The 23,075-nt window shown below is 34.3% G+C and overlaps 2 protein-coding genes across 3 annotated transcripts in view; one reads left to right on the top strand and one right to left on the bottom strand.

Moving 5' to 3' along the window:
- The window catches only part of LOC120626771, a 108,903-nt gene extending 107,245 nt beyond the window's left edge, over positions 1 to 1,658 (bottom strand). Inside the window, exon 1 of one of the 2 annotated variants that reach the window (XM_039894453.1) lies at positions 1,549 to 1,658. The gene's annotated coding sequence lies outside the window, so the exon portion shown is untranslated. The remainder of the gene's footprint in view (positions 1 to 1,548) is intronic. The other variant, XM_039894454.1, reaches the window with a different exon arrangement.
- A 2,373-nt stretch (positions 1,659 to 4,031) lies between these two features.
- LOC120627152 (proton-coupled folate transporter-like) lies at positions 4,032 to 22,060 on the top strand. The gene is made up of 9 exons (XM_039895024.1): positions 4,032 to 4,360; positions 4,684 to 4,909; positions 7,228 to 7,521; positions 9,431 to 9,583; positions 11,136 to 11,328; positions 16,067 to 16,168; positions 19,918 to 20,055; positions 21,227 to 21,310; positions 21,691 to 22,060. The coding sequence occupies exons 1-9, from the start codon at positions 4,317 to 4,319 to the stop codon at positions 21,999 to 22,001; spliced, it is 1,545 nt and encodes a 514-aa protein (XP_039750958.1). The 5' UTR covers positions 4,032 to 4,316; the 3' UTR covers positions 22,002 to 22,060.
- Positions 22,061 to 23,075: the final 1,015 nt, after the last annotated feature.

Raw genomic sequence — 23,075 nt, 5'->3', positions numbered from 1 at the left:
ACAGAACCGATAGCACTAATTAGCACCAACAAACTTGTTTATTATGCTCATGTAGTTAATTATCCGAAGCGCCGAATATTGGCAATGACTAAAATTCTGTATGAAAAACAGGTAGTACTTAAGTACCTACTGAGTACCTACTTCCTGCCAATACAAACATTTTAACGACTAACATTATATGCACCTTTACATTAACATATTCACTTAGATTATTTTTCTTTCTTTATTTTTCTTTCTACATAGAGGAGAACTAGTATACCACTAGTTCTCCTCTTTTTTTCCTAATTCTGAGGTTGCCTGGCAGATATTGCTACTAAGCGATAAGGCCGCCTTTTGTATTCTACTTCTATTACCACCAGGTTAGGCATTTTACCCTACCGGTAAAGACGTGCCGCTAAGCTATTTAGCGTTCCGGTACGATGTCGCGTAGCAACCGATTAGGAGTATAGGTTTATTATAACTGCTAAGCCCCGAAAAGGTTAGCCCGTTACCATCTTAGACTGCATCATCACTCAGCATCAGGTGAGATTGCAGTCAAGGGCCGACTTGTAGAGGAAAAAAAAAATTTGAATACATAACCACCGCCTCTCTGTGGCAAAGGTTTGTTATAACAGACTGTATGTTGTTATGTGCACTTGTAATTTACGTTCATATCAGTCCATGTTTATATGTGTAACGTGTAATATGCATTTGGTTAGTGCTCTTAGTAAATGAATAAATAACAGTGTTATTTGGCTTCGATTTCGGTCTATTTCCTCTAAGTGCTCTTATTTCAAAATATTGACCTTTGATATATGGTGTATATTTTCTCCTGATAGAGGCACATATAAAATCCATCTGTTGGCGATAGAGATAGAATAGATAGAGATAGAGTTAAGTTCCGAATAAACTAACGCTGAGAAAATGTACCTGTCACAAACAGAAATGCAAGTTGAGTTTGTATGACATTGCATAATAAAAGCTTTTAAATATGATTTTATCTTAAACACTTCGCTGTTTTAAAGGACAGTACGCAGAAACGATATTTATTAATAAATTAAATACATGCTAAACGGTAATACATCGACTAAGACTCAAATCCTGATGAAATAACTATTTACATAAATATACAAAATAAAAAAATAAATAAAAAAAATAAAGGATGTTTTTAGCAGGAATTCTAGTAGGTATATAGCAGCTTCTTTCTTTGGAAATACAGTGCTGTTATGAAGAAAACATTACATCTTACAAGAAATACCTGACGTATTGTGTTAGAACATAAGTTAGGTTAACATATTTATTTTAGATTGGTATTTATATATACATATAACATGCTCTGAGATCCAGATGATTTGTAATTAAAACACCAGTAGTCAAATTAATAATATAAATGTAAAATTGAGATTACACGGGAAATAATATCTGCTATAACATTGGGGTCAAGTTTTATTAAATTAGGTAGTTCATTTTATAACTGTCCCAAGTGCACTGAAATCCAGGTGAGGTAATTAGGTTCGCAAGTACAAGTAATCAACGCATAAAAATAAATAAAAAAAACAATGATCTAACGGAAATTATAGGTAAAACGATAACACTTTTGGACACACAGGGTGTAAAATCATCCATTAACTATCACACATACACTGAGATCCAGCTGAGATAATTACACAAGCAATCAACGCGTGCCGACCGAGACCAGATTCTCAACTGTTTTATTTTAGAACTGGCACGCTTCGGCCGTGAAAATAATGCAAAGGTGTACTAGTAGGCAGTAGGTATATTACTCAAAGCTGATGAGCAATTCACAATGTCGTTCGTTGACTGCCGCAGACTTCGATATTAATTGAAGCAGCATTAGCGCGTTGTAGGTGTACAGTGATTTTACACTGTTCGTTCTCACTTCAAAAAGTAGCTCTTGGGTATACGTATCATTGAACTACTTCTTATCAATATCGCAGAATAGAATAGATTTCATGTAATAACACATTAAAGTGTCAAGATTATGTCGAAACGGTCTCGGCTGCGTAAATCAGTCGATTGAAATGGTGTCCGAAGACAATAACTTTGAAGATGTCAGAGAAGTACGCGTAAGGGATATTAAATAATATCGTTACCTTAGAATTGGTATTCGTAACCGAAGCCCACAAAATCATTTTATATGTTAATAGGTAACCACATATCAACTTTAACTTCAAGTATGTCTGTTTGTAGTATCTCTACCACACATTCGGGAGACAGAACACCAACGAGGAGCTGCCAAGAAACTAGCAATTGCTCTTTTCTTACACCAGCAGATAACATAACCATCATTATTCTATCTTGTGCGATATGTAAGAGACCGGCTATCAAGCAACCTTTTAAAAATAATCTATTTTACAGTAATATATAAGTTGTAGCGCATCCTTTGCATTGATAGTTCCTCAATAACTGTAGGAATCAGTAGTTTAGGAAAGGGTAAACTTGAGTTTACTGTTTACAATAAGGTGATTTTGGGTTGACCCCCACAAATTGTTTCTGTTCCTTTTGCAGACGACATGCAGATGCCACCAGTTTATGACCGTTTCTAGTAAATGGATTGTTTACATCCACTTTTTGTTTACAAACACTAATATTTTGTTTTCTCTCCTTCTCTTCTATTAGATTAAGTCTGTGCCCATTAATGGTCCATTAATGATGTACAAATGCCACAGTAAAATTATAATTTCTAGGTGGATCTAACATGTTCTATTAGGACTGTGTAAATACTACATACCTATACTTAAATAAGTTCTTTATGCAACAAACAAAACTAGTTAGATATTAATTTATTGTTATGATGAACGTAAATAACTCAAGTTGATATCTCGTAAATAATATTATATACCTAGTACCTACTACCTACCTAGTAACATTGTGTGTAGAAGATAGTTTAAGGAACGTGTTTCATGAACTACACGTAAGCATAGAAACGGATATTAGTTTATATTCATTAAACGTCGACCTACGACCCCTCTTACGGAATTAGATGTCGTAGAATAAATACCTCTTTAATTAGTAAATACCAGATAATATGTAAAGTTCACACAATCTACCTACTTATAATCTACTAAGCTAAAAAGGCTCGAATTATAGAAACTAATTTTTCTCTGTAGTAACGTAACCGTCGTAACCTAGGCAACGGTACGAGTTAAGATTCATTTCAGATTTTACAAGAATCTTAAAAGGAGATATGTATATGTATGTATGTGTATTTGACCATGCTAGTTCATAACACACAATTACTTTTTATTTAAATTGACATAAATTCAACATAAAGTAATACCATAGAAATTTAAACAAGAAAGTGTCGAAAAGTCGAATTTAAATTTTTATACGGATTGTAACTACTGTTGTTTCTACTCATCACGTCATTTATTTTTTAATATGTTGAATTAGTACATAAAAACATTATTAATTTATTAACACTTACATAGCAAATCTGTAAGTTAAAAAAGCGTTTAAATACAAGTTTAATAAAGAAGTGCAATAATCGTACATATTTCGGTACCTATATATGTATATATAAATCATACAAACTCCTACTTTCTCAGCATTTGTATTTATGTGATATTACTCACGTAGGTGCCGGTGCGAAATATAAAAGTCATAAATAGATAACACCAATTGGTTTTGCTGTTGTATAGTCACAATGACCGACTTCTCTTATCGTTACGACGTCTGTATTAACACACTCTATTACCTACGGTTTAATTGATAAAATAATGACTTCCTAATCAAAGGTGAACATGTGCAGTTTTGATATACCGATTGCTGACATTTTTTCTCTACACTAAGTGAAAGACTGTGGTATAAGTAAACAAAAGTGGACATTCATATAGAGATTTGGTATATTGCAATCACTTATGTGGGTGCAGTAGTAGATATCAAGAAGAGATTAATAATGCGCTTACAACATCAATAGAGGCCCAATTACCTGCATCCCAACGACTCAATCCTTACATGTAATACCGGTTGAGTGCCACTATTATTGCCAATTGGAATAATCGGGCACAGGCGCGACCAGTCGGGCGAAACTCTTACCAGTTGAAGCCGGTAGTATATCTTACATTGCACTTATAATGCAACGCCTATAACTCAGAGAGATATCTTTTAACCAAGTCTCATTGTTTCCAATATGCAAACAGAACAACATTATCTTATCGTTTGACATTAGTCGAAGTAATACGTTACTGGTAACACGCCTCGCGAACGATAGCTGTGATGTGAAATCTTGCGTTGCCTAGTTAAAATATATTCGAGTGCGGTTTTAGAGATGAACGTATAGTTTTTTTTGCATTATCGCGTCTCTATTTATCACTATGACGGACAGTTCTCTAGATCTTCAGGAGTTGGAAAAATTGAGGTTTGTTCCACATTAATTAATGGTAACAAATAGTTTTTATAAGTTCCCAACTAAAGATAAAGTAGAACCATATATGATGAAGAGTTTTCTAAGATATTGAGGAGTTATTGTACACTTCTTCAATTTTGTATCTGTCAAATAAACAACTCACTGTTTATAAGTTCTCAATTCAAGATAAAGAAGAACAACCTATGATATACAGTTCTTTAGGCCTTCAGAGCAGTTGTTTAATTTTTTATCTATCAAATAAACGGTTCGCTGTTTTTGCGTCCCTATAGCCAAAGATAACATGAGCCCGACTATGATAACCATTTGTTTTCCAGATCAACCAGTTTTCACAGGGAATCAGAATGTCCAAAACCGAATATAGCCGAGGCGTCACACAAGTGGCGATTAATTCTAGAACCGGCACTCGTTGGTGCTATGATGGCCATAAATCTTGGCCAGACTTCGCTCCAGAATTTTTATTTACGGACTGCATGCCATGAATTAAATTACACAGCCGATGTATGCGACAGAGGCGTTGGTGCAGAATTTCGCGAGGCAGAGGTAAAATTACTATCTATACAGAGTGGCCGGAGATGAGATATCCAAGGGTAAAATTTGTACCGAGCACGGTTTTTTAACTTTTTTAAATAATGTTTTGCTGTTAATAAGGTGACATAAAGTCAACCATCACCCAAAATTACGGTTTGCCGCATACTAAAACATGACGAAAATTAGTTCAAAGTTCGGCCGTAATTGTTACAAAAGTTCAAGTCAAGATTTGCATACCTCGTGACATAAGGCGCCCAAATTTTACCTTTGGACGTCACTTTCCCGGCCTGTATATTTAATGTAAATCTTACATAACTAACTTTGTTAAATACATGGCGTATCGTATCGAATAGCAATACCCGCATGTGTTGTGAAATTAATCAATGCACACAAAAAATATAAATTTTAGTCTATTAAGAATGATGTGGCAAAACGGATACAATAATAAAAAAAAAAAAACTTTGTTAAGTTAAAACGATGCTTATCAACGGACACGGAAGCGAAACAAAGGTTTTATTGAAACCGAATAATTAGGCAGTGTAAACACAGGTAAGGACGCCAATGATAATTCAAGGTTTAGCGAATTTTATTATTGAGTTTACGATTTTAAAAATTCTAAAGAGTAACAAAAGAAAATATGGAAATTGTGACCTACATAATGTGTAATATAACTTTATAACTAACTGTCGTCTTGTATTTTAAATTATAAAAAGGTAACAAACCGAAAAGATCCTGAAAAATTTACCTAAGCCCAATAAAAACTGTTTAACCCTAAGTATCTTTCAAATATTACATATTTGTTGCTCAAAGCGATTGAAAGCGACGCGTGGGGTAAATAGATTTTATATTTATTGGCTGATTTTAAGGTAAGGGACTCGTGAGCAAACTTCCGAATGTCATTGCTGATTATTCCACGAACTTTTAAAGCTATCGGCATGAAATTTGGGACAGTATTTATAATAATGTATCCAACATTTTTGAAATAAAACAAACTGATAATGTTTTTTTTTTTTTTTCATTTTCAAAAGGGGAAAAATGGGGATTGAAAAATTTAAGGAACATAACTAGGCCGTCTAAACTAGATTTTCATTTAATTTTATGCAATTTTGATTGATCGTGAAAAATTTAAAAGTTAGAAGGGAAAATGGCCCTTATCTATAAAATTATTTTTCTCTAATTTTAATTTTTTTTAGTTTATCTGTAAAATTTACAGAGAAATTAAAAACAAGTCTCTAACTAGCATACTTTTTCACAGAATCTGACAAAAAAAGACCAAAGTTATGATAGCCCATTCTCTCCTTCTCTCAATTCTCGATTATGCGGATGCATGCTTTCTTAATTTGACTGAAGACCAGATTAACAAACTTGAGCGTCTCCAAAATCTTGCTATTCGGTTCATATTTGGCCTACGCAAATATGACCACGTTTCCGAATTTCGACAAAAACTCAAGTGGCTCCCTATTCGCCGTCGCCGGGATTTGCATGTACTTTCGCTTCTGTACTGTGTTTTATTTCATTTAAAAACTCCTTCTTATCTTAAGGAGAAGTTTACTTTTCTGGGAGTGCAATCTGATTTAAGATCGTGTCGCGCGCTGACTCTGAGTACGCCTTTTCATAGAACTAAGTTCTATGAGCACTCGTTTACAGTGCAAGCCATAGCGCTATGGAATGCGCTCCCAATAGACATAAGGCAGTCTAAGACACTTTGTATTTTTAAGAAAGCTGTCAAAAACCACTATAGTTTGAATTGAAGACGACTTGTAATAGTATTTACTGTTGTTAATGTATTTATGATATGTTATAGTATATATTAGTTTATTATTATTTTTTATTATTTAATTTATTATGTATTATTTTATTTGTGTAATCTAGTTTAAGTATTAGTATGTAGTTATTAGTATGTATTTTTTTTTAATATGCACAACCTGCAGTATATTATCCTTTTGTTTTCCTTATCCTAAGGTTGCCTGGAAGAGATCGCTACGAAGCGATAAGGCCGCCTTTTGTATACTTCTTCTGTCTGTGTTTTCTTTTATTCTTTTTTTGTATTTTTATTTGTGTGCAAATAAAGAGTATAAATAAATAAATAAAAAAAAAAAGCTGTCCCACTGGGTAGAAACGTTCGTTTAATTAGGATCACCAATCTACTTATCTTCAAATGTTTTGCTTTGTCATCAATTCTGTGCCTAATCTGTAAATAATATTATCAGATTTTGGACAATTTGATGTAAGAATATTATTGCCGACGCAATTACACGTACCTGTTTAACATTTAAAGGTAACATTTAGCGACTATGTTTTGGTTTAAAATACCATTTTTTTTATTGCAGGCAGACAGCCAAGCTCTGGTCTCCAGTATAAACGTCAGCCGGAGCTTCATAGGATCTCTTATTTCTACGATTGTACTTTTATTTATTGGACCATGGAGTGACTGTAGTGGTCGAAGGAAACCACTGCTCATAATTCCTTTAGTCGGTATGTGTGTAATGACCACAGGAGTGCTGTTAATGCTTATATTTCCTGGTGCGAGTACAGCCCAGGTGCTATATGTTGTACAAATACCTATATCAATGGGTGGAAACTTTGGACTATTACTGGCAGCGTCGTTTAGCCATATTGGAGATGTAAGTATATTTTAACCAAACGTTAACAAAAAGGTGCTTCATACGTGTCTGTATTTTTGTATTTAAAATAACTATTGAGATCTATACCACTTATGTGCTAGGTCTTATCTCAAGATTTCTCGTATATTTGCAAACAAACAGAAGCAACTTTTATTGAGGTTGAGGGCATTAATAAACATTCAATGTATTAGAGTAAATTAACAGCCGATAATGAGATAATCTATACTATCTCTTTACACTATTTTTATAGTTTATATCGCCAGATTTTCAGAACGAAGTTAACATAATTAAGAAATACAGAAAAATATGACAAATAAATTATTGCTTAGACCAAATCTGGTCTAGTCATCATTATCAATCCAATATTGGCCAAACTACACGGCACGGGTCTCCCAGAATGAGAATGGATTAGATCATAGGTAATCTTCGTTGGTCAAGTGCGGGTTGATAGATTTTACAGGCCTTTAAGAACACTGAAAAATATGGACTGAACTCTTCGGCATGCAGATTTCTCACGGTGTTTCCATTCACTGCTTTAACAGTATACATGTAAGTTATTTTCTTCTTCTTCTTCTTCTTCTGGGCAGTTTCCGCACGTAAGCGCTTCGCTTGTTGTACGTGAAATTTCCCATTGTTGCTCGCTACTCCAGCCATCCAAGCTCGTTCCAGAATCCCAGCATGCCGCCCAGGTTGCTGAGGACTTCTGGGATAGTGGCTGGTGATCCCAGGTAGATCTCGCGTTGCTCTGTCACGCCCGTGCATTCCAGCATCACGTGCGTAGGTGTTTCATTCTTCTCCATGCATGCTCTGCAAAGAGGGCTGTCGGTGACATCTATAATGGAAAGATGTCTGTTTAAAGAGCTATGTCCTGTTATGAGTCCCACCACCTTCCTAAGTTTGCTTCTATCCAGGCGGAGTAGTTTGTTAGTTAGATGTTGGTTTAGGTTAGGGAAAGCTATTTTGGTTTGTTTACAATCTTTTGCATTGGCCCAAAGTTGGGAATGCTCCCTTTGTGTTTGTTCATGTAGCCATGTTTTGTACTCACTGAACGGAATCGGTACAATCGGTTCTGGCCCTACTACCTTCAGTGTTGTGGCTTGGCGAGCTAGTGAGTCCGCCGCTTCGTTGCCTGGGTTCCCGTCATGCCCTTTGACCCACCTTAGGGGGATGTCATTAGAGGCAGCGAGTGTTTCCAGGGCGTTGTGGCAGTCGTATATGAGATTAGAGGTTGTGCTGCTGCTGGCCAGGGAACGGAGAACCGTTTGGCTGTCAGAGATTATGATTATTTTATTGTTCATTACCTTTCTGTTTGTCATATTGTTGTTTGCGATTAAATATAACTTACATGTCAACATGTTAGTTATATTTAATCGCTTAAATAAAAAATTGTCGTAGGTCGTAAAGTACTTTTAATTTTTAATTTATATTAGGTTGGCAATCACTTTATTAGTTCCATTTTAGTAGACATTTTAGATCAGTGGCCACTTATTATTCTAATCTAATTAAATTAACCTTTCTCGACACACCATCAAAATGTACACAGCGTAGTAAATCTCACAATCACTCTGACTTCAAGTGATGATCCGTTTATAAATATCTATGAAAGCACCAGAGATACTGGGAACTGGCCTCTTAAATAATCCCATATTGAACTCAGTTGGAACACTGCAAATGGACTCTGGTTGCACAAATTGCATGGGCATGACAATAATGATCTTGTATTCTTATTAAGGGTCTTACTAATAAACATTGTATGGATATAGCTGGTGATGGGAATGTTTTGTCTCCATCTGTCATCAGTAATTTGTCATGAGAAAGAAGAAGACCAACATTGTGTAACAATGCAAATTCTTATTAACGTTTATTAGTAAAGGGGTATTATATTTATATATATTTCGATGCATTGCAGCTATGTCACGCGAGCGGTCGTGACGTCACCCGCACGATGGGCACTCACCGCGCTGCCATACAAATCGCCCACGTAGTAGGCTCTGTGAGCGGGCCCCTACTCTACCGCCGTCTTGGATTCTACGGTGTGTTTCCTCTTGTTTTATTACTGCAGGTACTTGCTTTTATTACTCAATGCTGCCACTGTTTAGCAATCATATAATTTGACATAAACTTTAAGCATCTTTTACGTTAGAGACTATTACGGAAATAAATTGCGGTTTATAACTCTTATTTAAATTTTTGAGCGATTTAAAGATGAGACCAACCTGTGTCCAATTAAATGACTCGCGCAATCCTGGGCTTCATGTAATTTGTCTAACGCCACTATGGACACGGGCTAGACGTGTACTTTAAGGCTTCGCTTTAATATCATGCTTAGGGATCCATTGAAAACATGGCGTGAATTTACGTTCTTGAAGAAGTAATTTTAGTACTTAGGAGTCTTTAGACATATTATTGCCTAGTACTTGCTTCGAATATATGTCTCGACATATCTGTAATTGATTCATAACCATGGCTCTGTAAAAGCTCTTTAGTTGGCATACTGTATAATTGCTAAACGGTGATGCTCCACTGAACATTATACCACGTAACAATAAAACAGATAAATTAACTATATACACATATCGAATAAACTGCACGATATTTTGTCCCAATGTTTATTTATTTATTTATTTTAATTTATACTCTTTATTTGCACACAAATAAAAATACAGAAGAAGAATAAAAAATAACACAGACAGAAGAAGTACACAAAAGGCGATCTAGGCTTCGTAGCGATCTCTTCCAAAATGTTTAAAAGTTTTAGACAAGCATAGACGCTGATAAATTATGAGCTCTAAATTTCGAAGAGCTGGGCGAATAATTTATACCAAAAAATTGGCATACTTACCTTTTCTTTAAATAGTAACTAGGTACCTAACTTAGTCCTGGTACCTAAAATGATCTTTCAAGATTTAAATGTGTTGTTCAAAAGTTATTCATAGCAAAGAACTTTTAGTTTATTTGGTGTATGTTTTGTTGTTCACATTGATGTATGTGAAGTCGAACGGCATCCAAGCGCCAATCGTAAAAACTTAATGCATTTTACAGAGTACAGTTCTATCTCCACAATTTTTTTAAATACCTAGACAAAACAGACGAGCTCATTCAGTACCAATTTTGTTTTAATTCGATCCATATAAAGGCTTGCATTTAATTTTCCCTTTGACCAGCTCAACGCTGCGTCAAAGCAAGAAAACCACGACAGCGTGGGCGTCATACTTGCGACGTACCTACGGTAGACTTAGGGTTTGCCTTAGCCTAGCCTAGCCTTAATGTACATCGAACACAGTATATGTTGTCAGATGAGGAAGCATATTTTAAGTCAGTTTTTACAATAAGAAACGGATTATTTTATTATGCTTCCATGAAATGATTTGTGTAACTATGTTGAAAATTAAAATTCTGAATTCATTTATTTCGAGTAGGTCTATATTATAAGCAACGTCAAGTTTGTCTGTTTGGGACTCGATTACTCCACTAGCGCTTGGAAGGAAATTCTACCGAGAAGAAACCGTAGGTTAGGGTTACCTTTGTAGTCACATACTTGAATAGAAGAACAGAGAAGAACAATAAATATTAATATTCCTACAAATATTTAATACCTTCTTTTGTTTTTCCAGGTGGCATCTCTCATCTACGTGGTGGTGATGGTCAGAGACGTAAATGTAAACCGTGAAAACAAGATATGGATATTAAACTGGCGGTTGCCGCTAAACGCCGTACAATGCCTGGTTAGGAAAAGAGAAGAACATAAGAGAATGGTTATACTTCTTATGTTGGTGGTCGCACTTGGAGACAGGATGTTGTTATCAGGTAATTTAGCCCTTTCTTGTCAGTTCTTTGACGATCAGATTAACTGATCAGCTTGCTATTTAAAGCTGCTTCCATACTTATATGTATACTAGCCGTTTCCAGCCCGCTTCGCTGGGCGAATTGAAAAAGGAAATAAATTACATTTTATGTTTCATTTTTATTTATTTTTTTCATATTTTTATTATTCTCCTTTTTTTTTATTTTTGTATGAACATAAATAGGCCCCGCGGATAGAACTGTAAGCATCGATATTGTTTAGTGTTACTCAAATTCCAAATTCCATGGAATGTATCTTTCATCCAGGTGATTTTTCTCACTAATATTCATTGTAATTTTCAATGTGCAATCATTATAACATTTCCGTGCCTTTCTTCCAAAAATTAATAATAATTGACATGAAGAAAAAAATTTGAAATGAGTCATTGCAAGTCTCATATGTGAAGTTGAAATCTGTCTAGGTTCAAGTGCGACGAATTTTCTGTTAACTAAAATTTTCTCCGTGACATCAATTTTTTATAGAAAATTAATTGTGCATGTTTTTTATGAATTCTATTGGAATAAGTAACTAAATTTCTTTTCCACATCTCATGTGCTTGGAAAATGCATTCATTTTAATCTGTTACATTTCCGCGATCCCGCAATAAAAGAATTCGTCGGTTATGTAGTCTGCAAAAGTAAAATGAATGTAAAATTCTTAGTCCGTTGATTGGATGCTACATGTAAAATTAAGTTTTTGAAACCTCTCAATGACTTTTTCTCCGCTGCCAAAAAGACGATTGTTGTAAGGAAATACACGAATATCCCTACATACACGAAGATCCCCACCAAATTTGGAGTCTGTAGAAGTTACAGGTTAGAAATAAAAATTTTAGATTTTAACACCCACCCCCGCAATTCCTGTCGGAAGTAGACTTTATTGAAATCCATTTTGAGATGTTCTTTATGTGAATAATAAAAGATTCCTACCATATTTAGAATTTTTAGAAGCTATATTTCGAAATTGAAATTTTTTATTGTTAACACCCACCCCCGCGAACCTTATTGGAGGTGATTCATTGTAAAATCCGCTCGAAGATCATTTTTATATTACATATAGAACACTCTCACTAAATTTGGAGTCTATAGGAGCTATAGCTTGGAAATTGAAAATTTTCATTGTTAACGCCCCCGCAATCTTCTTTGGGGTGGGATATCGTAAAATTTGTTCATAAATCATTTTTACATCACTTATAGAAAATTCCTACAAAATTTGGAGCTTGTAGGAGCTTTAGCTGGAAAATTAAAAATATTAATTGTTAATACCCACCCCCGCAACCCCCTGTGGGGTGAGCTATCGTAAAATTCGTTCATAGCCTATTTTTACACCTCTTACAGAAGATTCCTACCAAATTTGAAGTCTATAGGAGCTATAGTTTAAAAACGGGAATTGTTCATTGTTAACGCCCCCGCAATCCCCTTTGGGGAATGAATTTCTTAAAATCTATTCATAGGTGACCTCTACATAGCAAAAGTAATATTCCTACCAAGTTTCACGTTTCTAAGTCTTATGGTTCCCGAGATTTCGTGGTGAGTGACTATATAGATGGGAATTCTTCGATTATCATCGAAATTTTTAACTTTTTATCGGGCTTTTTTAAAATTTTCTTACATACAAAACTTTCTCCTGACAATTCTGAAGATAAAAAAAAGCCCAATTGGTCCAGCCGTTCTCCACTACCGTGAGTAGATTCTTAGCTGAATGTAAAAAACCATAATCCGTTTAATACACTCTGTTGAAATCCATGAAAACAAAAGAATCAAGCGAAAATGCTTATCTTTTGTTTTTATTAGCGGGATAAATGTTCATAAAAGTAAAACAGCAATAAAAAAATGAAGGAATGTTGGAATTCAAAAAATAGATAGCCATAAACCATCTAGGAAAAATTTCGCATCGAATGGTGGTAGTTTCATGTCGATACGATCAGTGGTTTAGGCGTGATTGAGCCTCAAACGAAGACCATTTTCATTATATATATATAGATATATGTAAGATAGATATGTTTAAGACGTATTGTTATATACTAGAATGTATATTATAAATTAAAATGCTTTATCTCGCTCTCTTGCTGTAAGTGCGATCAACAAATTTTTCCTGTAAGAGATTATCGCATGGGATTAAAATAAGATAGAAAAACTCCTAAGGAACAGAACTCCTGAATAATTTAAATTGCTATTTTTGTATGGCACGGCACTTTATTCCAACACAACACAATAGGAAAAATACAAGGAAAACAATAATGGTACTTAGTGCTAGGGTGCAAAGGCGGCCTTTGCACCAGTGATATTTTAAAGGCAACCTGAGCTATGGGCATTTTTGGCAGTTTAATAGGTATATCACTTGCTTTAAAAGTAAAGTAAAACATTATAAGATAACCTGCGTGCCTTAGAATTCGATATAAAAGTGATGGACTACGGCCTAAACACTTCTCATTCTGTGAAAGGAAACCTGAGCACTGTAGCGGGCCGATAATGGGTTCTTATAATGTTTAAATTATGAATGTGAAATTATAATAAATAAATAAATAAGCTTCTTTTTCTTTGCATTCTTCCTGGCAGAGGAAGGATGCAAAGAAAAGGTAAGAAGAGGTGCTTCTGTCTGTTTTTTTATGTTCTGCTTCTGTTTTTTTTTTTAATTTTAGTGTGCAAATATAGAGTATAAATAAATAATAAAAAAAACATCAGGGGTTCTTCGAGAACAATTTTCATTTTATTTTTATATTTGGGGTACCTTAGAGCCTGCATCCCGTCAACGATTATTAAAAAATCCACAATATAGGCAAGTTGTCACGGCTTTTAAAAATGTAATTTATTGTACCTATGTATTTATGTCACGGCTGGTGCACGCACGGCTCTTTTAAATATTTGAGACATGAGTAACAATCTGCGTTGGAGGTAACTTCAATGGCAGTGAGAGAAGTTGTTCTTACATTGGTGCCGATTCTGTTGTGCACAAATCCCTGAACTAAATTAAAGCGCAGAAAATTTTAAGACTTACTAGTCTTTTCTTATAAATTAAATAGCATTTTAATTGCAATGTAATTTAAATTTATTCATTTAAATAATAATAAAATTTAATATTTTTTTATTAATTCTATCCTCGGAGCTCCTGACAGCTGGAATGCATCGTACTGTTTTTTCCCGCTTTAACCGGTTTGCCTAATGTTCATTATTTATCATGGAATCCCGTAAAGTAACGCATGCTTATATCCAATATATGAAAATGATTACAATTAGATTATAAACTCTGTGTAGTATTAGATTTCTGGATGTCTAATCATTTTATGGTTTATGGATCGTTAATGTACCTAAAACTGAGTCGTGGAAACTTTATTTGTATATGTTATAAAAAAGTTCAGGTATTACTCTCATGTGTAAAATTACTATGTTTTTCATGAAAGCAAGTAAATATATTGTTACTCGTACAAGCATACAAATCATGGAAGTCTTTAGACAGTCCAGTTGAATTTCTTGTCCACCATAACTTCTCTTAAACAAGAAAGAAAAAGTTAGGTAAAACATCGCGTAGTCGAGTACCTACTGAAACAGGATTTCCCGGTCTAGTAAGTTTGAGTAGTTTTCTTAACTTGTTCAAAGCGTAGACAAAACTTTTACTACCAGGTATATACCTAAAACTGATAGTTGGAATATAAAATTAAATGCAATTTTGAAATGAAAAAGTTACTGAGCTTTGTTTGATATCGATTGCCTGTTGAAAAATTTGTAAAAGACACCAATTTGTATAGAGCTTTGACGGCCGACTGGCGCAGTGGGCAGCGACCCTGCTTTCTGAGTCCAAGGCCGTGGGTTCGATTCCCACAACTGGAAAATGTTTGTGTAATGAGCATAAGTGTTTTTCAGTGGCTGGGTGTTTATATGTATTTTCTAAGTATTTATTTATATATAATTCCTAAAAATATTCATCAGTCATCTTAGTACCCATAACACAAGCTACGCTTACTTTGGGGCTAGGAGGCGATGTGTGTATTGTCGTAATATATTTATTTATTTATTATTATTTTTATTATTAAAACACCATTTATAGAACGAATGCGACCTAAGACTAACAAAATATAATAAAGTACATAATCAAATGAGACGTAACCTACTCAAAGAACAATGGGCAATTTTATTTTGTTATAGGCTAAAAGAGTAATTGCTACCGAGGTGAAATTTACTATAACAGTCAATTAAATATAACACATTGCAATCTTAAAATTCTAAACTACTACAATATCAACGAAAAAAGGCAATGTATATTAAAAAAATATTATAGTACTATTATACTACTAGAATCTACATACCTACTAGGTTTAAACAAAAAAAAACTACGACAATACACACATAACCAACTAGCCCCAAACTAAGAGTAGCTTATGTGGGTGTGTGGGTGCTAAGATGACTGATGAATATTTTAATGAATAATATATATAAAACCTATAATAATCCACTATACACCCAGGCACTGAAAAACATTTATGTTTATCCCACAAACATTTTTCAGTTAAGGGAATCGAACCCACAGCCTTGGACTCAGAAAGCAGGGACGCTGTCCACTGCGCCAATCGGCCGTCCAATTATTAAGAAAATACAATAATGGTGTTTATCTTTTTAATTAGGTTTTGTAACGGCATACTTTCTTCACTGCACCTCTACAGACACAGAACGGCAGAATATCTTACAAACGTTTAATTTGTTACAGCCGAGGTATTGCTGGCTTACATGTACTACCGATACAAGTTCCAATGGGATGATGTGTTATTCGGATCCTTCCTTGCCTACCGGAACACTATCAGCTTTGCCGGTGAGTATACCTTGTTGGTCTTGAAATTAGACACACTTATTTCAAAACACAATGGCGTCGTTGGTCCAGTGATTAGAGTGTTAGACTACAGACCACGGGGGCCAAGAAAAATTGTGCAGTAGTGTGGACTGGTCTTCTTACCAGGGTATGCATACATTGGGAAGATTGCCAAAAACGCCAAAAATCCTCCTACTATACGAGTTATATATCAATTTTAGGGTAAGCAATGCTTTTTTAAATGTACGAAGTGCACGGAGTTTGTCAAATTTCATTGACCATCCACATCACGCAGGGAGCATTATCTGACTTTAATATTAATCGTTATAAGTATCACAAGCCAACTTGCTTTGAGGACGCGTTCTTAAATTTTTTTATTAGTATATATATTGTTGTTTCAGAGTTTATAAATGACAAATAAACCAACAAATACTTATCTTTATAAAAATTCCTTGCCTGTAAACTCGCTGTGCCTTGAAGTTTTACCTGCATATACTACAAGCCGTAGCGTAATGCTACATACTACGCATCCTTCTTGAATAAATCAGCTACATAACGTAAACAATTTTAAATCAAACTGGTTCCAAATATACAAACATACAAAAGTATCATTTTATATATGTTTTTCGATACTAATATAATAAAGTGGTAAAGTTTGTGAGTTTGAGAAATTGTCGGGGGTAATCGCTGAATCTACTGAACCGATTTTGAAAATTCCGGCACCAATATTATAAAAAACGGTATAACAAAAATGTTTCTTACGAACGCTGCCTTAACGATGAGAGTTATATGATTGAATTTTACAGAAAAGTTGTAGAGCTTGACTATAACTTTTATATCTGAGTAACAGAAAGTAGTAATACTTAGAGATATATATACTGAATAAAACTTCTTAACAAAATAAGTGAACTTATCGAGTTTGAGTATTTAAAACAAAATACATTTTTACTATATACAATCTGGACTCGGCTTGAGGCTATATAAAATCACGCTACGACCAATAGCTTCCACAACCAAGCTACGATCTGAATGAGAAATGTTGCAAAAACTCCAAAAACCATCCTTTTTGAGAGATTCCAATGCGTGCGATGCGTAAACACCGAAACGACGAAAGTATGTAGTAAGTATGATGGAATTGTTCCTCTTTAAAGTTCTAAAAACAACATATTATGACTATCTTTTAAGGTTGAATAATACGCGGACGAAATCGCGAGATACTGCTAGTACAATATATATTTACAGCGATACTTTTTAAAAATAGTATCCTACATAATGTTGTTGTATTATATTGCAGTATGATCGCATAGTATTACTTTATCTGGTTTTAAAATATTCCTGATATGCAATTCCAAATTCTGATCCATATCGTACATTGGTATCAATTATGTTATTTTTATCTTTTCACTTGTACGTAGGAATACCAATTAAGAAAATAACGACTCGAAAGTTCTCTAATTTATTCTTGTTGCTATTTCACTGTCATAATTGATTACGAGAAATTATATTAAATCTCAATCTTAAAATGGTACCTCGCCCTGTTCTTAAATTCGCTTCCAAAGCAATTGAGTAATTTCAAGTAAAGTCGATAAGCAGATTCGAAAGGTCATGTCTGTTTGTAGTACTCTACAGCCGACAAGAAACATAGCATTCTAGCTGGATAGATGTTGAATTTAAAAACTTTGATGATATTGATTTATTTAATATTTTTTAATACATTATTTAAATTAATAAATTTCTCGTGATCTTGTTTCATAAATTATTAGGACCAATTTATGTGTAGGTTCACGAGGTCAAAGTACCTTAAAACTTTTCTGTACAAGTTTCCAAAATTATCATATTATATATGAAACTATATTAGGCGGTCAGCAAGCGAGAGCGTCGCCCTCCTTGGCGGTACGGTGAACCTGTTTAAAGTAGGAGGTCCCGGGTTCGACGCCAGGCAGGGGCAATATGGGAATTTATATTTTCTGAATTTTCTCTGGTCGAGGCTTCGGCCGTGGCTAGTTGCCACCCTATCGATAAAGACGTGGCACTGAGCGTTATGGTATGACATCGCGTAGAAACCGATTAGGGGTATGGGTTAAATATAACTGCCATACCTAACAGGTTAGCCTGCTACCATCTTGTACTACATCGTCACTTACCACCAGGTAAGATTGCAGTCAAAGGCTAACTTGTAGTCTAATAAAAAATAAATTAGATAATAATATCATAGATTGAGCTGTTAATAGGGCTGCAGCGTTTCGGGCATCTTGTAATTTACTGAAAAATATCTAACCTAATTGATTAGAAATAATAATGATTGAATAACATTGATTTGCAATCTAGCGACATGCTCTTTGTTGTCTATGTGCCCAACAATTTCTCCTTTAGGTATATAATTTATAAATTAGTTGTAACTATGGGCTTATAAGTAGTCCTCAGTCCCAGTCTCAGTCCTCAGTAGTACTCAGCGAGCGATGGAAAGAGCTATGTTGGGATTATCAAACGTGATCAAATCAGAAATGAGGAGATTCGTAAAAGAACTAGAGTTACCGACATAACTCGACGAGTCGCGAAGCTAAATTCAAATTCAAATTCATTTATTTCAAGTAGGCCTACTTTATAAGCACTTTTGAAACGTCAAGTATGCATGTTTGTGTGACTCTACCACCGGTTCGGAAAGCAGATTCTACCGAGAAGAGCCGGCAAGAAACTCAGTAGTTGCTCTTTTCCAACATCAACATTTACAATCATTTTGCTATCTTGCGGGAGATGAGAGCGAGGCTGGCTGCTTCCATTCTACCTTATCATTGAGGAATTCATCAAATGTATAGTAACCTCGCTGTACTAGATGCGTTTTTACACATTTTTTAAATGTATGCAAAAAAGTGGTAATGGGCGGGGCACATACGAGTAGCTCAGAGAACCGATGGACGTTGGGGTTCCAAAGTGTTGGAGTGGCAACCCCGCACCAGGAAACTCAGCGTTGATCGATCCCCAACCAAGTAGACAGACGACATTAAACGAGTCGCGGGGAGCTACTGGATAAGGTTTTACCCGCTTTTTATGCCTATTTAAAACTACTGTACAGTTTCAAAGTTTATCGGTCACAGATGAAGAAACTAACAAACAAACGATATCGTTTAAAGTTTTCAGCGTCACCTACACCCATTTACGCATTACACAAAAATGTTTTTTAACCACCATGCTGATAGAAATTCCTGCAGCATTGAAAGTTTCAATTCAATATGCGTTTTTTAAATTTTATTTATTCTAATATTAAACTTCAAACGGCACCTATATTTTCTAGCCTGGGAATGCAAACGTTCCCTGCTGGATTCTTAAAACAAACGGGAATCACCTTGTTAATTAATGTTAATAAGTAAATATTTGATCCTGACATAGAAATAATGCAAAATTGTAACTAGCTATATGATTGATATATATATACCTACCTACTCAGAAAAGGGCAAATCACGTGAATACAAAATTTACAGAGTATAGCCAAAAAAAACAATAACAAATTTTCCGCCTTTCAAAGTCTGATAAAAGCACTGATATTGATCGCTTGATCGCGAGATTATTATTGAACCCAATGACGGCTGCTTAAACGCTTACATTTTTATATTATAAGAACTTAAAACTATGAGTCACAAATATATTTTAGTAGCGAATGCCAGCAACTCCGTCTGTGTAGAATTTATTATTTTTAATTTTTATTCCCTTGAGCATAAGAAACTTTTTCGCAGTGCCAATTTTTTTGTTTACAGGTACACTACTTATTCTCACGATATTTAAACGTCGGCTTCGACTCTCCGATGAGGTTGTTGGAATGCTCAGTTGTACCTCGTACATCGTCGCCACGTGTTCACTCATTGCCGCTAACACCACCATTTTTGTTTTCATAAGTAAGAATGAAAACTTGATAGCGCTTTAATTACTTATAATTTTATTTCTTTAGATCTTTGTAGTTACGTTGCTATAGTAATGATTTATGTCCCACATGATAGTATGAGGAAAATCATTGCCTAAAACCAATTCGCCGGGTATGCTTGGAACACGTCCTACACAATGCCGCCATGTATCCATCAACCTGAGCTGTTAAGCCTCATGCGCCTTTTATTACACCGACAAAGCTACACTACTAATTAACTTATTTTTACTTGATGAGGAAATTAATAAAGTTTATACAGCGTGTAAATGAAACCGAAATATTACTTCGCGTGCTTTAGAGGTACATTACTTACTGTATATAAGACTTATCTGTGAAACCGAAACGATTATAGTTTTTGAGTAAACGATTGTCATCGTTTTTACTGAAATAAATAAGTGACAACCCTAACATCACATGCAAAATTAAAATCAAGTGACTCCTGTTACTTTATGAAGTACGCGTCGCGTAGCGTAGGTACTATGCTATGCGCGTGTCGGTCTTTTAACTATAATAGGGTTATCACAAGTAAACGCCTAGCATGTTTTGAATTAGTTTGTATGAAACATATATTTGCTTCTTTTGATTTAATATTCTTAACGTATGATTAATTCCTTATTAAATATCCTTATGCACCCTTCAACAGTATTTCGTAATTTGTTTACATTTTTGTAAGAGTAAGTTTATTTTTATTACCTTTTAGCCGAAAGTTCTTTGTCGATACGCTAATTTTATCTTATTACTAACCTGACTGTAAATTCATCCGGCTTGAGGTATGTAAAAATTCACAAACAAAAAGAAATATTTCGCATTTATAATATTGGTACTGATTCTTCATCCAACGCTGGCCTAGCCGTATTATAATAATCGCAAATTCTAGAAAATGGCAAGCGAAAAGTATACTTTTTACTGAACGAAAGTTCCAGCAAATTTCCACGCGGACTCTCATTAATTTCTGAGACCAAAAAGTAATTCAAATAATAACAGTTATAAATTTATAATGGATGATATTATAACTTTTGGTAATTAATATAGGCTCTGAAGTTCTGGCTTAAACATAGATTGATTTATACGCTAGAACCTGTCTTTACTCAATGTCGTTTATCTAATATAGGGCTTAGTTATCTACATAATTTTTTAATTCACAGTTCCAATCATCGGTATCATCTCGCAGGGATCCCAAGTGGTACAGCGGCCTCTGTTGAACAAGCAGATATTACCAACTGAACAAGGTAAACTCCGCTTGGCATAGCTTTTTGGTTTACTTCATAGAATGATTTCATTTCATCATTTACATGATATACGTAATGATTTAATATTTTACTATAATAACATGTCTATAAAACAAAATAAAAGAGCAAAGTGCATTAGTTTAAGGAGAATAAAATCATCAGTTGTTTTAGAATAAGTAATTTTTTCGGTTTGAATATTAGCAAGATGGTATTTAACAATTTGTAACGCAGTATAAAGAACCGTATGTTAATCTTCAATCTCGTGGGCGGAATCGTATAAAGTGGAGTTTTGCCAACTTTCATTGCTCTCTTCTGATCTGCACCATATATTTGCCAGTCGGAAACAGGCCCATATTAAAAATACTTTTGTCTGTTTTCAGGTAAAATCTATAGTGTATTGGGTGCTCTAGAATCCGCAACTCAAACATTTTCATCCCCGCTGTACTCATTACTCTACACGAAAACTGTGTCATCCGTTCCCGATGCGTGGCTGATACCGGGCATCATACTAGCCGTTATACAACTTCTTTCATACCTGCTTACTAGAAGTCTGAAACGATTAACCCCTAATGAAAGTATACCTGAAAAAAATGTACCTCTAAACAAAATTGAGGCAAACTGTGACCCTACCAAAGAGAAAGATCTAAATAATAAAGAAGCTAAAAGTGCTTTGTCTTTATGTAATTCGTAATATTCGTTAAGTATATTAGTTTAAGTTCCTTATGAGAATGATTACATATTTCTTTTTTTACAAATACTGTGTTTTATTTCATCATCATGCAGAAAAAGATGGCGGGTCAACCATTGTCTTCTTATACACTTTTCCAAATACATCAAAATATAGTCATCGTAATCATCATCGTCGGACAAATACCCATCAGCTGGACACAGGCCTCCTTTGTTAAAAGTGAGAAACTTAAATCGTTGACCCTCCTTGCTGGTTTGGCGTGTTTTAACGATTATCATAGCTGAATCTGGAACGACCGATAATGCATTGATTCCCTGTAATGTAAGACACATCTAAATAAGCTAGGATTTAAGAAAATTGTATATCCTAAATCCTAAATTCCACGCAACTCTTTTAATAACTCTGTATATATAATAACTTAGAAACTAAGGTTTTTTTTCTTGAGCACTGAATACTATATTTTTTTTTATGCAATATAATGTAATATAATATTTCATATGCAATTTTTATTGCGATCTAATCAAAATCTAATCAGCCTTTTGATTTCACTTATGAGTATTGATAAGATGAATGCAAATCTGACAAGAAATTTAAAGCAAAATATGTCTACCTTGCTTTTATATCAATAAATTGTAATTTCTTATTACCTGGACTAAATAATGTTTCGTTATTTAACGTTTCATTAGTAAAAATTAGATATTTATTAAAAAAATATAATAAAAGATCAATAAAATGTATTACCTTTTTTTGTTCTTAAGTAGTATATTAAAGGATAACAATCACAGATAATATTCGATAAATAAAAATCAGTATATAAAGCTAAAGATTTCGATATTCCAGATTCATTCAAACCTTTCTCTCAGAACAGAACTGTGCACCTTTCCAGTAACAAGAATATAATAATTATGTAAGTATTCACTAGCTCATATTTAATATTTGAATATTTATTGTAACACGTTTTCTTTTTTTTAAATAAAATAGTTTGACTGTGCATGTTTTTATCTGAAAAGGTACTCCACATTTCTCATTGGATCACTTAGAGATACTTAAAGCATACATCTCGGCAAATAACTGAGT

The sequence above is a fragment of the Pararge aegeria genome, chromosome 10 (assembly GCF_905163445.1).
Source record: "Pararge aegeria chromosome 10, ilParAegt1.1, whole genome shotgun sequence".
NCBI lineage: Eukaryota > Metazoa > Arthropoda > Insecta > Lepidoptera > Nymphalidae > Pararge > Pararge aegeria.
This window is presented reverse-complemented; position numbering and strand designations above follow the sequence as displayed.